This window comes from Opisthorchis viverrini (assembly GCF_000715545.1).
Source record: "Opisthorchis viverrini unplaced genomic scaffold opera_v5_61, whole genome shotgun sequence".
NCBI lineage: Eukaryota > Metazoa > Platyhelminthes > Trematoda > Opisthorchiida > Opisthorchiidae > Opisthorchis > Opisthorchis viverrini.
The window spans coordinates 380,080-392,581 of NW_008751717.1; the positions used below are offsets into that span (position 1 = coordinate 380,080).

The 12,502-nt window shown below is 39.9% G+C and overlaps 1 protein-coding gene across 1 annotated transcript in view; it reads left to right on the forward strand.

Moving 5' to 3' along the window:
• Nucleotides 1–2,564: 2,564 nt before the first annotated feature.
• Nucleotides 2,565–12,502, forward strand: part of T265_03959 (hypothetical protein) — a gene marked incomplete at both ends in the record, with an annotated part of 14,490 nt that continues 4,552 nt past the window's right edge. Inside the window, 8 exons of the mRNA XM_009168566.1 lie at nucleotides 2,565–2,654; nucleotides 2,691–2,800; nucleotides 4,253–4,341; nucleotides 4,387–4,445; nucleotides 4,480–4,581; nucleotides 5,915–6,129; nucleotides 7,968–8,314; nucleotides 11,618–11,766. Coding sequence (XP_009166830.1) covers nucleotides 2,586–2,654; nucleotides 2,691–2,800; nucleotides 4,253–4,341; nucleotides 4,387–4,445; nucleotides 4,480–4,581; nucleotides 5,915–6,129; nucleotides 7,968–8,314; nucleotides 11,618–11,766 — 1,140 coding nt within the window. The remainder of the gene's footprint in view (nucleotides 2,655–2,690; nucleotides 2,801–4,252; nucleotides 4,342–4,386; nucleotides 4,446–4,479; nucleotides 4,582–5,914; nucleotides 6,130–7,967; nucleotides 8,315–11,617; nucleotides 11,767–12,502) is intronic.

A 12,502-nucleotide genomic window follows, 5' to 3' on the forward strand; every position in this document is an offset into this window, starting at 1 on the left:
CTGTCTCCCTCTTTGAATCTGCGTTCGTTCAATAAATAGGTAATAATTTCGCAAAGTGTAACCGAGGTTGAATTTTTTAATTGTCTTGAGTGTCCCACAGACAAGTTACTTAACTTGCAGTCACCAGAAGCCCGTGCTGCAGTAAAATCTGCTGTATTAATTTTAGACAAGGCTACCGAGCAAATCTATCGGTCAAATACAACCGCGATTGCTGTGATAAAACCCACACTATATTAAGCTATTTCTTTGATAGTGAACTAACTAGCCGGTCATTAAACATTATCACCGAAGCAGAATCGTATAAGGAGAGGATTTTGCTCTGAATCACTTCGAAGTGGATATTTCCGTTGGAAAATTTGTTAGCGGTCTTACAGAGAAGGAGTAACGCCAGAATAACTATCAGCAGTACTTGACCTCTGTTATATTTGTAGTGCCAGATACACTGAATAACACCGATTTGTCATCATCATCATCATTGACAGCATGACATCAGTGCTCAACACCAATGCTTCACTGCCATACAGCCATGATTTGTTTGAAAGCCTTATTGTAAAGAAAAGAATGAAGGTGGACGGAGAAGGGACTTAGTGCTAGCTTACCACAATCACTTCAAATTGCCTACACCTCCACACATTCACTCAGGCAACCTGGATGGAAACTAACAACAAGAACGCCACTGACATCGGTTGGCAGCCATATCTTGTAGTGTCTCCAACCAGGCACAGTGAGGATCACGCGGTCCTTCTTGTACTGGACACATTCTTCAATAGAAGTACGCGTTACACAACCGAGAACGCGCTTTCTAACTGCCTCGTTACTGATTCGCCGACACCCATCCACACGAGCTATGGTTCTGAGACAACGATTGTCGAACACCTGAAGACGTCTCAGTTCCGGTGCTTGAATAGGCCAAGTCTCACAGCCATACAACATAACAGCCCGTACTGCAGCTTGATACACAGGTCCCTTCAGATTCAGGGATAAGCCGGTTTGTAAGACATAATGAACTGACTATCAAATGCAAGAGACAAAGATAAAAGTTCAGCCGAGCGTAATGACGATAGAGAATCAGTTATAAGGCCGGTGAAATAACCGATGAGCTTAGCAACAGAGTGTTTAGATGTTCTGGCAGACAAGAAGGTTGTCTTAGACTATACAACAATGCGGGTAACATTTGTGTTCCTCACTATTCGGACAGAGAATCAGTTATAAGACCGGTGAAATAACCAATGAGCTTAGCAACAGAGTGTGGGTAACATTTGTGTTCCTCACTATTCGGAGATGGCCATGGCGAAAGACAGGAAAGATAGAAATATAAACGACGAGTATTTTACTAACGTTCACAGATGGTGTTTCTGACTCTCAGGAGTAAACGTCTAATTTGCAGAAATGTTTTTGAGTTTTGAGGCTTGCACAATTAAGGGGAATAGATATACAAACGCGTTGTGAGTGGGTAAAATCTGCTGAGTTAACGTCATATCAACATTGTGGCTTCTAGCACTCTATTAAAGCGTTTTACTGCGGTTTGTTTAAAAAAGTGTCTGACAAGTCCATGCTGACCAGTAAAAAGTAATTCATAATAACCTTGAATATTGTCTTTGTTTTTAACTCTGAAGGCTTGAAATTTGCTAAACCTTTCATTTAAGCCAACTATGTCCTTGGACACTTTCAGCAAGCACGGTATATCTTCGGTAATATCACTGATCAACTTCAGAAAATTCCACTATTTATTTTCAGGCTATTATTTGTGTAGTTAGGATGGTGTCTCTTACAACAATACATAAACCTTGTGATAGTTCCAGCTAAAATATACAGGTTAAGAGAAAAAGTGAGAAGGTTGAGTAACGTCGGTATACATTCAGACACTTCTATTATACAGCGCGAATTCGTCACAGTCGATAGCAAAGCAAAGTTGCTCAAAAGTTTGACAAATGCAAAACTGTAAGCAGGAATTTCGTGGAAAGCAACACCCACCAAGGCATAATGGGTTCTGTGATAATTACAGTTTTTCTCCATAGATCTCGAGAGCCGATTGTGATCTCAGATGAATTTATACAGAACTCTTCTGATGTTTGGTAGGATATTCCCACCCACAGAAACCATAGCACAAAGAACGTCCATACTTAAATTGAGACTACCACAAAGCCGCACAAAGTGTAAAGTGTTAGATGCTTTACTATTGGTTTCTTGTTTAAATTTCTCTTCACAGATGTGGAAATTCCCAATCTTATCACAAGTTACCGAATAGTGATACTCCAAAAACTGTACAAATTATGGAATTCGCAGACTCATACGACCTCCGAGACATTGTTTCAACGTTGAGTCACTTCCTGCAAAAAAAATCAGATGCAGTGAGTCACTGTGCTCGAACCATCTGACCATGTAAAGGAAATAGATGCACTTGACACAAAAGATATATCTCTAATTGAAAGGTTTTCTACATTTGAAAAATGTACGCAGTCCGCCTTTACCGTCTTTGTTGATTCGTCTGCAACAAAAGTTACTCCAACGCAACGACCGGAGGTCTTGGGTAAGAATAACGTTTACTAATATTCAAAGTTATCCTGTATTTTCTGCTTTTCAAAATGGATGAAATCGGACTGAAGGGACTCAGAAAGATCTTGCAATTGACCAGCTCTCAGGTTGCCGTTGCAGTAGGCAAAGCATATATTCTGTTTAAACTTTTACAGCTCCTGAAAGTATTCACCTCTGAAGAATCACAAATAAAGCTAAAAGAAGCGTGGAGTCATCTTTACGGTGAGGAGTTTGTAGAAAATCTCCTTGTGAAATCTTTTGAAAGGTTAGTTAGTCAGTTATTTGGGAGGGCTGACCCATTGTTATAAACCAGGTGTTATAAATTTACATTTGCAAATTCAGTATCCTTAATTTCCACTAGAAGCAGAGAGATCACTTAACTTCAGGTTGTGATTCTTCGATATAACTAATAATCAGATATAAATTTTTGGATCAGTCTAATAAACAAAAAAGGACATAGAAAACTGTTGCATAAATCAAGCGATTGCTGTTGAGATGCGCCTAGCAGTAAACTGGCTGTTCTTCTGTCAGTGACGATTATGTTATGCTTACTCAAGGCTGGAACAAACCAACCTTCTTCAAAGGTGTTTGTATTGTTTTTCATTATAAAAACCTGGATACTGCAAGCCAACTGGTCATAAATAAAAAATATCAGTCTATTGTAGCATGATAGGCGAAAATTTGTTAATCTAACACTTACATTCCTGGTGATCACATGGATAAATCGGTTTGAATGAAAGTGAGGAAGTTAAATTCCAAGTGAATGTTAGTCACGTCGTTGAACATTGGCATATTGCTAGCTTATGTGATGTCCAATCGAAAGCTTGCTAATTCGACCCACATTGGAGGTTCGTGCGGCGGTCAATGTCTATGGTTTTGAATATATAGGCTTCTGAGCATTGGATGACTTCACTTGCACCATCAAATCAATGTTCAGAGGAAACTGACCAAAGTTTCGTGGTACAAACTATTTGTTTATTGAAAGTGCATCGGGAGAAAACAACCTTAAGGTAACAAATGAGCGATTCAGCTTGGTTTTAGGTCAGTCTGCCCTCAAAACCAAACTGCTATGCAAATGAGTTTATTTATCTAATGATAACCATTATTGTTACATATGAAATCAATTCCATTAACGAGTGTGTGAACGAAGTTAGGTATTCCCTGGGTAAATAGGAGTGCCTTATGACTGAGCGCATAATCCATTGGTGGTGACGCTTGTGTTCTGTGATTACGAGCTTTGACCGTGTGCATAACAGCACCTAATTTACCAAAATAGTTTTCTTTCAGGTTTTTTCGTTCGGACTATCGTCAAAGCAATGAATTTGGGGGAATTCTATTTTAGTTCTCCCACGATATTTTTTAAGAGCACCAGGAAGTACGGCGGAGTGTTTATATCAGTACCGCAATCGAGGGGTTGCAGCTACAGAGACGAGGGGTAAAAGTAAATCCTTGGTACATTTTGACGTTTCTCAGTGCCAGTTTGAAGCTCTGGAAATAAGGACGATATCATTGGGGCTTAACAGAAGATAATAGCTCCTGTTAAGTTATGGTTAGCGCGTATTGGGTCAGTGCTGTCTTTTTGACAAGGTCAAAGAAAACCTTATCTGTTCCCCAGTATTAAGCTGCGAGAGTAATGAAAATCAGTACCAACCATAACCTTACGGTCTCTGACAACTGTTTTGGATATAGTCAACAAAAGATTCTGTTTGCAACACAGATGGCAACCAATGCTTAAACAATTCAGTGAAACCTACGAAGCTAGTCTGCAGAAGAAGAAATCACAATCGGAGACAAAACGAACAACAGGTAAGCTAATATAGGTGTGCTGTGATAGTCAATCTACGTAATAAGTATGCAGACCATTCAAACTCACACAACCGCTTCCACGAGGCATTCCAATTCCATGGCCGGTAAGCAGTTAGTGTTCATCTGACCAATGTTTAGATTGCAAACATGGAGAAAGCGCGCCCGGTACCCCGGAGTGTATTTGCCCAACCAAAGGAGTTTCAAAACATAGAGGAGCAGAAAAAGCAAAACCGTGAACGAGTAAGCATATTTTTTTGATACCATCTACAAATCAAGCGCTGCGCGTGATGAAGAATCATAAATAAACCTAATGTGACTGCAAAAACACCCACAGTGGTCATCATAAAACAAGCACTTTGTCTTTCTGGTCAAACTGAGAATGTGAACTTGCAGGACGAGTGTCCGTCAAAAAAGATTGAAAATCTGTCACCACAATCTTTCTGGACAGTTTTCATTCTAAAATCATCGAGAAAGTGAGGAATAATGAAATGACGTGTGAATCATCGCCGGCATGGAGTTAACATACCGTCTAGTGTATAAATCCTTCTGAGATGACCTGATTTTTCCGGAGATATTAAACGAGTCACTGAGACACTTTCTTTCTGCATTTGGAAACCACCGTTTTCCAGATGTCAAATTTAGTGCCTGCAGATGAGAATAGAAGGTTTTGTATCATAGAGTTATTGAAAACTGGCACATGAATGGTTAGAGTCGATCTTAGCAATAGGGGTGGAAGAGCTGCATTGTGGAATGCCAGTATTCTTTTTCTGTTCGTGGCTATGAGACAGAAAACACGCCGATCATAACAAGGATTCCTTATCACACGGCATCCAGTTACAAGTGTGGAACGGTGCTGTATGAGCACAGCAGTGCAATCCGGAATAAGTATTCTAATATTTTTTGTGTGCATAACACTGGCTGGTCAATTCAGGTGAGGTAATTCTTGATAATATTTTGCACAGCAAACCAGCTTTTCTTGCAGTTCTTCTGTACGAGAATGTAGTATTCACCCATTAAATCCATTCAGAAAAGTATTTTGTGGGCGATTTCCGCTTCCATTAAGTGGTTTCTGTTTATAGGTAAAGGGTTCATAACTTAACGGAAAATTTCGAATTCGTGGCATGAAACCTATGATATACACCATGAGGATTGGTGGCTATTGGATATTCATACAAAGGCCACTACGTATCGGATGCTGATGCACTCAGCAGCTGATCAAACCAAAAATCGAATACGATTCAACATGTCCGCTTTTGTATGCTGCTTGGCAGATGTGTGGCTGAGAATTTTAGTGCTGACCAGATCGTCCTTGACAGTTAATCCTGTTAAACGCACTCAGGTGGAATATGACTATCACTGGCTTGCCAAAAATGTGCTGGTAAAGCCGCTTTCGCGACAGTGATGCCAATATAGATAACTAAGGCTGACTTTTGACCAAAAACCGACACCTGGTGCACTGAAAACTTTGAAGAACGCATAAAATTGCGCCTTCGATGCTTCGACAAGGGTGACAACGATAAGTGTTTCTTATTTGAACGTGTGTGTTCTGATAAAATGCATTCCTACATCACAGATCAAAGAACTTTGTCTGGAAAGCGATGCAAAGCAACCTTCGTGTGCTCGCCTGTCCAAGCGCAAAAAGAAGAAACCAGAATTCTATCGCTCATCCATGTTTAAGGCCCAACCAGTAAAACGAGTCAACAACAAAGCCGATGTTCGTTTGAATACAGCTAGTATTGTACGAGAATGGGAGGTATACAAGAAAATAGAAGAAGAGCAGGAGAAAAAGTGAGTTATTTGCGATTTTCTCTTTGTCCAAAACAATACCTGTCAGAGAGATTGACAGTGCTGTTAAAATTTTCTAAGGGCTATCAGTCACGTTTATCCTAATTGGACAGACGAAATTCGTAGATATTCCATCTATTCAGTGGCAAAATGTACAATCCACTGCGTAAAAATATGTTGCTTGGGATATAAAAAGAGTAACCAGAAAATGATATGCGTGAAAGTTTTAAACATCAAGTTGCTCTCTCATTTGAGTTGAACTTGTGGTATTAGCAGCAAGACTTTTGAGTCGTCCTTTATGAGACGAGAAACAAGGATCAATCAGTCTTTTTTTTCGAACGAAAAGCATAATTTTAACTCATTGTGAATCCATTATATTCTGGGTTGTTATATAGTTCATTTCGTATTCAAATTTAAAATAGCTATAACTGTAAAGGAAACAAGGTAGTGAAATAAATTCATTATGTTAGTCGATACTTTGATAATGTGAGGAAACTAGTGTTGTTCCCCGCGCATGCTTCAGAATCAGTATCATAATTATCAGCCGTAAGAGCCACTTATTGACGTACTGTGGTTATTGTTGTTACAGTTTTGTTCGCCGATGATTTGGAGAGGTTGGGTAGGTGGCTGTGCATTAGAGACGGGAGCTGATTACTGACGCGTGGATACAGGGTTGTAAAAGGGCTTTCATATGGGAAGATCAGGAAGGGAGTTATGAAGTGAAAGCAATAGCTTGGATGCAGGAGTTACATTGACAATATCTCTAAGCACTGATGTGTCTCGTCTCGAGGCTCCCATCCAGAGAGATGACAATGAGCAGTGCAGCTGACTTTGGCGGTAATGACTTTCAGGCTTCACTGCGGAACGACGTAAATTGAAAAGTAGACAGTGTATGACTTGATTGAAACGTTTTCAAAAGATTGCGAAGAGTTTGGGTGTTGTTATGCAATCCGCCTACCACGCTTAATTGCAGACAATACAAGAAATGGCGGTGTCTTTCATTCTTTCAGCTTCCCCCCAGATCATCTGCTTGAGCGGTTGGATGTTCTTCGATAGGACCAAGCTGACTCATTTCACTTAAGAAAATTGGGTTGAAATACTCAGGTGTTAGCTGATACTACCTACGGTCGAAATGTAGGGTACTGAGTGTAGTGCTGCCCATTCAGTTACACACTCAACTGCAGCTGTTCATATTTACTTGTGACGGTCCCTAACATTCTGTGAACAAGGAAGCAAGATTAGAGATAAATACACGGAATTCTAAACTGAGGTACGCTTTTGAGGTGCTGAACTGGATTTAGCAACCTTTTGCCATTCAGAATATAATTTTTGCGAAGAGACCAATCGGTAACAATTTACTCAGGACCATTATGGACATAACTTGGCATTTGTTCCCTACATTGTGCTAAAATTCATTAACTGACCCTGAATTGTCCTGGTGAAAGTACAGACAGAACTTTTTGAGGCACATCGTAATGTGTTTGATGGAGATGGCTGAATGACCTTCGACTACCAAAGTAAGGGCAGCGAAATTTAGGACAAAATGTTCTTATTCCATTTCAGGTATTCATAATTTTTAACTGTCCAGTTTAACGGTGTTTGGTGGACGCGAATTCAAGGTCCAAAACAGCACACATACACTCTCAACTATTTTCTATTCAAAACAAAACATCCAACTCTCACTCCAACTGTATCAAATAACACCCAGATGTCACGGAATAGTAATAACACAAAGGCGTTCTCTGCTTGTTTCAATAAGCCTGATAAATATTTTGATCTACCTGGTCTATGCAAGATTGACAAAAATGAAAGGAATACAAGATTACTGCTCACCATTTCAGATTTTGTGACCTTGAAGCCGGGGCATTTGACTGCATTGCATATAAGAGCTGGAGGTCAGAACAGGAGAAACGGAAAATCAGTGACCGTCAGGCATTAGCTGAGAAGCTCCGGCTAAGCAGCTTGCTGAGCCGCGAATCCGCTTTCCACGCAAAACGAAAGCTTCTGCAGGAAAAGCGTATTAATGCGTCGTCTTTAGAGGAAGAAAGTCACAGACTACAGGAGCAACTTGAAAGGACAAACAAGGCCGAGCTTATAAAGGCTTCTAGCGTTGCAAAAATCGTGAAGGCCAATAGAAGAGGCGTAAGGCTCGCTGCGCGAAAGGTTCAAGTTGACAAGAGAAATACAGGTAAACAACTAGTTATAATAATATATAGATGGTACAAGTTACTGAGAGCAAATTTTTTTTTCAAATTTAAATTAAATTAACCGCGAACGTTAAGTGCGCTTCAATATACAGCTTAAAAGATTACTGTGCCAGCCAGAAAGAGAAGCTTACTGTGAAAAACGGAATGGGAGTCTCGTAATCTGGCTTACATACGAACGTATAGATCAATCAAAAACAAACCTTAAACACCAGGGAAAATCACTCCACGTTTGAAGCCAAATTCTACCAACTGACTATGCACCATAGAAGTCCAAATCTAGATGTATTTTATTACAAGCTTGAAAACCATCATGTGGCAAAAGGAGCGATATGCACCCGTGATGTAAAGTAGCAATTTTCTACAGATATCCATACGTTAGATTGATGGTGGTTTCTTGATTTCATTTTATATCGTGAAAACGGTTACGTCAATGCTACATACATTCAGAGCGAGTACACCTGCTTTTTCAGCCTGAATACTGACTTCAACTTTTCACCTGCATGGGCGCAAGGTGCTGCAGTGTGCTATTACGAATGTCGTGCACATATATGAACGCATACCTTTTCTTTAGGGAAAGTGGTCTTGTCATCTGTAACTTATTTATTATGAAATATCAACAGGTTTTGTGTGAAGGTATTATTTTTGCACTGGAACACTTGAATAATTGGTTTCGCAGTTCAAAGTCTTGCGAAGGTTCCATAGAAATCCTGCAACTGTAGGGGAATTCGGTCGAGATACCAGTGTTGTTAATTTGAAATGGTCGACATTTTGTCGTAATTAGTGCCCAGCTTGATAGAAAGATCCAAATGTTGCAAAGGTGACTGAAGTTTCAGGCCTTTCCTTTCCTCAGTAAATGAAAATCTGGCCGTCATACGACTTCTTCGAACAGTTGACGCGAGAATATTTTTGACTACTAAGGAAATTGATGAGTAGCCACTACCATCCTACTAAATAAGGATTCTACCTAACAAACGAATTAGGCGCGGTGAGCTGATGCACATTTTACACAAATAACAGTCTTCTTTGCTAAACAAATAGCCAAACTCTGGAAAAAATCAACGTTGTACTCCCGGCGCTCTCTTCACTGTAGGTCTCTGCATTAGTTACGGAAACTCAAGCATAAGATATAAGGCACTCAGTCCAGAATACCCAACTAGCTGTCACTTCTCAGAGGTAAAAATATCAGAATAAAACAGGCTCAACATGAAATTCTTCTTCATGGAAGAGCTTGATGTGTAGCTTGCTTCACCACAAATATTTTTATGCGTGTAAAATGGGTGAAAACTCTGGACATAAATTTTTGAGAGTAGTTTCATTAGGCTGTCTTTTTGTCAGTCACACGCGGAAGCGTAACAAAGTACAGGCGTCGGATAAACCGTGCTTCCTTACCACTTAAACGCTTCATCTCAAGGTGTGCACGGCTGTTCGTTGGGGTTGGTGGTCAAGTTTTTACTTTTTGTTGCATATTTTGCAAGGTTGCATGGTATGGCGACCGAAGCAAAAAAACTTTACCCATGATGTCAAGCGAAATCGTAAGACCAGAGGTTAACCCGCACATTTTCGTTGCAATACACCTTTCAGTTATTGGTAGAAATGATCAAGTGTTTGTGCATATTTATAGCCATCATATAAGTACCTCGACTGGCCACGCCATAACCGTGTTTTTGCGTTAGTTGGGTCAGCTCCAGGATTGCCGTTTCAGGAGACATATTTTAGTGCACGCCTGCAATACTTGAAAAGTATTTACTTATGCCTTCTGTGAGGTACCAGAGTTTGGGGTGGCACCCTCTAGGAATTTTTTTGGGAAAGGGAAAACGAACGCACTCAACCACGCACACTGATACACGTTGCACAACTTGAAATGATCTCAAGTGAGCACGTACGCTGCTTTAAAGCAATTGATTTTTTAGTTTTTCACCATGAAAACTTGTGCCCTATGAACCTACTTAATAAATGTGATCACCATCGAAATTTTTACGCTGTGGTTCCGAAAATATTGTGGTCTAGCCGTGGAGGTATGGTTAATAAAATTGTCAACGAATTATCTGCAAAAACGTTCGTGGATCATACTTCTGATAACCGCAAATCATTCACTTACAAACCCATTCCGTGTGATTTTTGACCAGCCAACTTGCAGTTGTTTTCGTGTTAAGAAGTGAAAAATTATCTAATAATAAGTGTAGAATGGTTAGTGGAGCACGCTGGATACACTATTTTAGGTGTACGACACTAAACATGCCCTATGATGTTGTTGCTTTAACGTCACCTTAGCTTATTCGTGGTCATGGACTTCTGCTACGTCGTTTTTTCCTTGGAAACTGGCATGTGTAACCCAAGCTCTAGGTTCCTCTTTCTAAGATCATCATGTTTTTCAACCACAAATTGAAGGGTGTAGCAGAGTAAAATATTAAAACTTTGAAGCTTGACCAAAATTTGGTAACCAAAGTAATAGGTGTGGGGACGCCATAGTGGTAGATGATGACTGTTCAAATGGAAGTTATGTGAGTGTGCATTTCACTCATCTTCTGCCTACAAACGTACATTTTGTAGATTTTGATCATTCCGCGAAACTATATGGGACCATTTTGTCCCAGTAACTATGTTTGGTGTAGAAGATGCTGAATTACTTCTGGAAGGTAACAGTAAGAACGTTGTTAACTGCCTAACTTGAGGATGTTCGTTATTTTCATTGGTCCGGAAGGGTAAGGTGAGTCATATGCATGAAGGATGTGGAGAGTTTGGAAGTGAGGTCTTTCGTGACAGCACAAAGCATTAGCGGTAAAAATAAACTGACAGACTCAGAACATGTTTTTTTTGACTAGTGACTCAAAAATAATCACCGGATTGTTTGAAAGGGTTCCCATTATTTCAGCTTTTTTACTAAAACGAGGAGGCTTGAATGGCGCTCCGTCAGCCGCCTAACCACAGGCACATAGTCAGATTAGTCATACGTATAGTAGGGTTTTTGACATAACACTGCACCAATTGAAGAAGACAACACGGCATGAGACAAGAACTTCATCAACTGGATGCAACCTCTAGAGGAAACTGTAACCGTTTGACCTTGATCAGATTTGTGGAAAATGCAAGTGACAGGCGGACGACACTAAACTTTCAAGCGTCTAGTTTAATACAAATAAAAGAGTGACGTTCAACGCCTCCACTCAATATTCAGACGGTCTGACATATTCTGATATCCAAGCATCAATCTTCGTCTCCATGTTTATGTGTAGAATTGTAAGTACTCAAGCAAAAAGGGAGTGACCAATGCTTTATTACTCCAGCAAAACTGGTGGATTATGAAAAGCAGAGGGATCATGAAAAGATAAATGAGCAATTGGTGGAGGATAGACGGAGGAAGGCGTCCATTATCAAGCGGATTCGATCCGAGGAAGAAGCCTGGTTGCTCCAGAAGGAGAATTATCCTAAACCGGTAAGTCATGACTTCGATATATCAGTCAACCTTCCCTATTATTTCAAGGCGGAGAGATTATACAACGCGACATGCCAAATTGTATTAACACCAACCTGAAACACAAGAATATGCATGAAGACGTAAAACGAAGTCAGTAACGAATCATGGCTTTTGGTTGTGTACAAGTGCTCACATCCAATGTAACCAAGTGTCATACATCAAGGGTTAACATTTCTCAACCTAGATAGATGTTAGTTGCCTATGACTTGGGATTTCTATTGAATTTCCGAAGCGACATGCAAAGTTACTGCGGTGACAACTTTATATCAACTATTCGTTATCATAATTGAAATCGCAATCCCTCCAAAATCGTTTATGACCGATTTCCGAACTGGAGGTCCAAGTGTGTGAGATGCCTTAACACCAGATAACCGAAGGCTGGTTTCCACTATAAAAACGTTATTATGCAGATATGAACAACGACGGGTAAATTCTAAATGGTAAGTTAAAAATGACTCTCAGAGTTTATGTATAAACGTAATAAATTGCTGAATTTTGGCAAAGTAACAAAAAGTATTGACTGTATGTACCATTCTAACAAAGACAACTACCTGTTTCTGACGCCAGAAAGCTTAGAAGAAGGAGTCGAGGCAACTGGGTGATATGTGTATTATAGTAGATGGTTGTTTAAATGAAACTTCATATCCAAAACTATACCCGAATACCGTATCTCACGTTCTGTCATTTGATTATA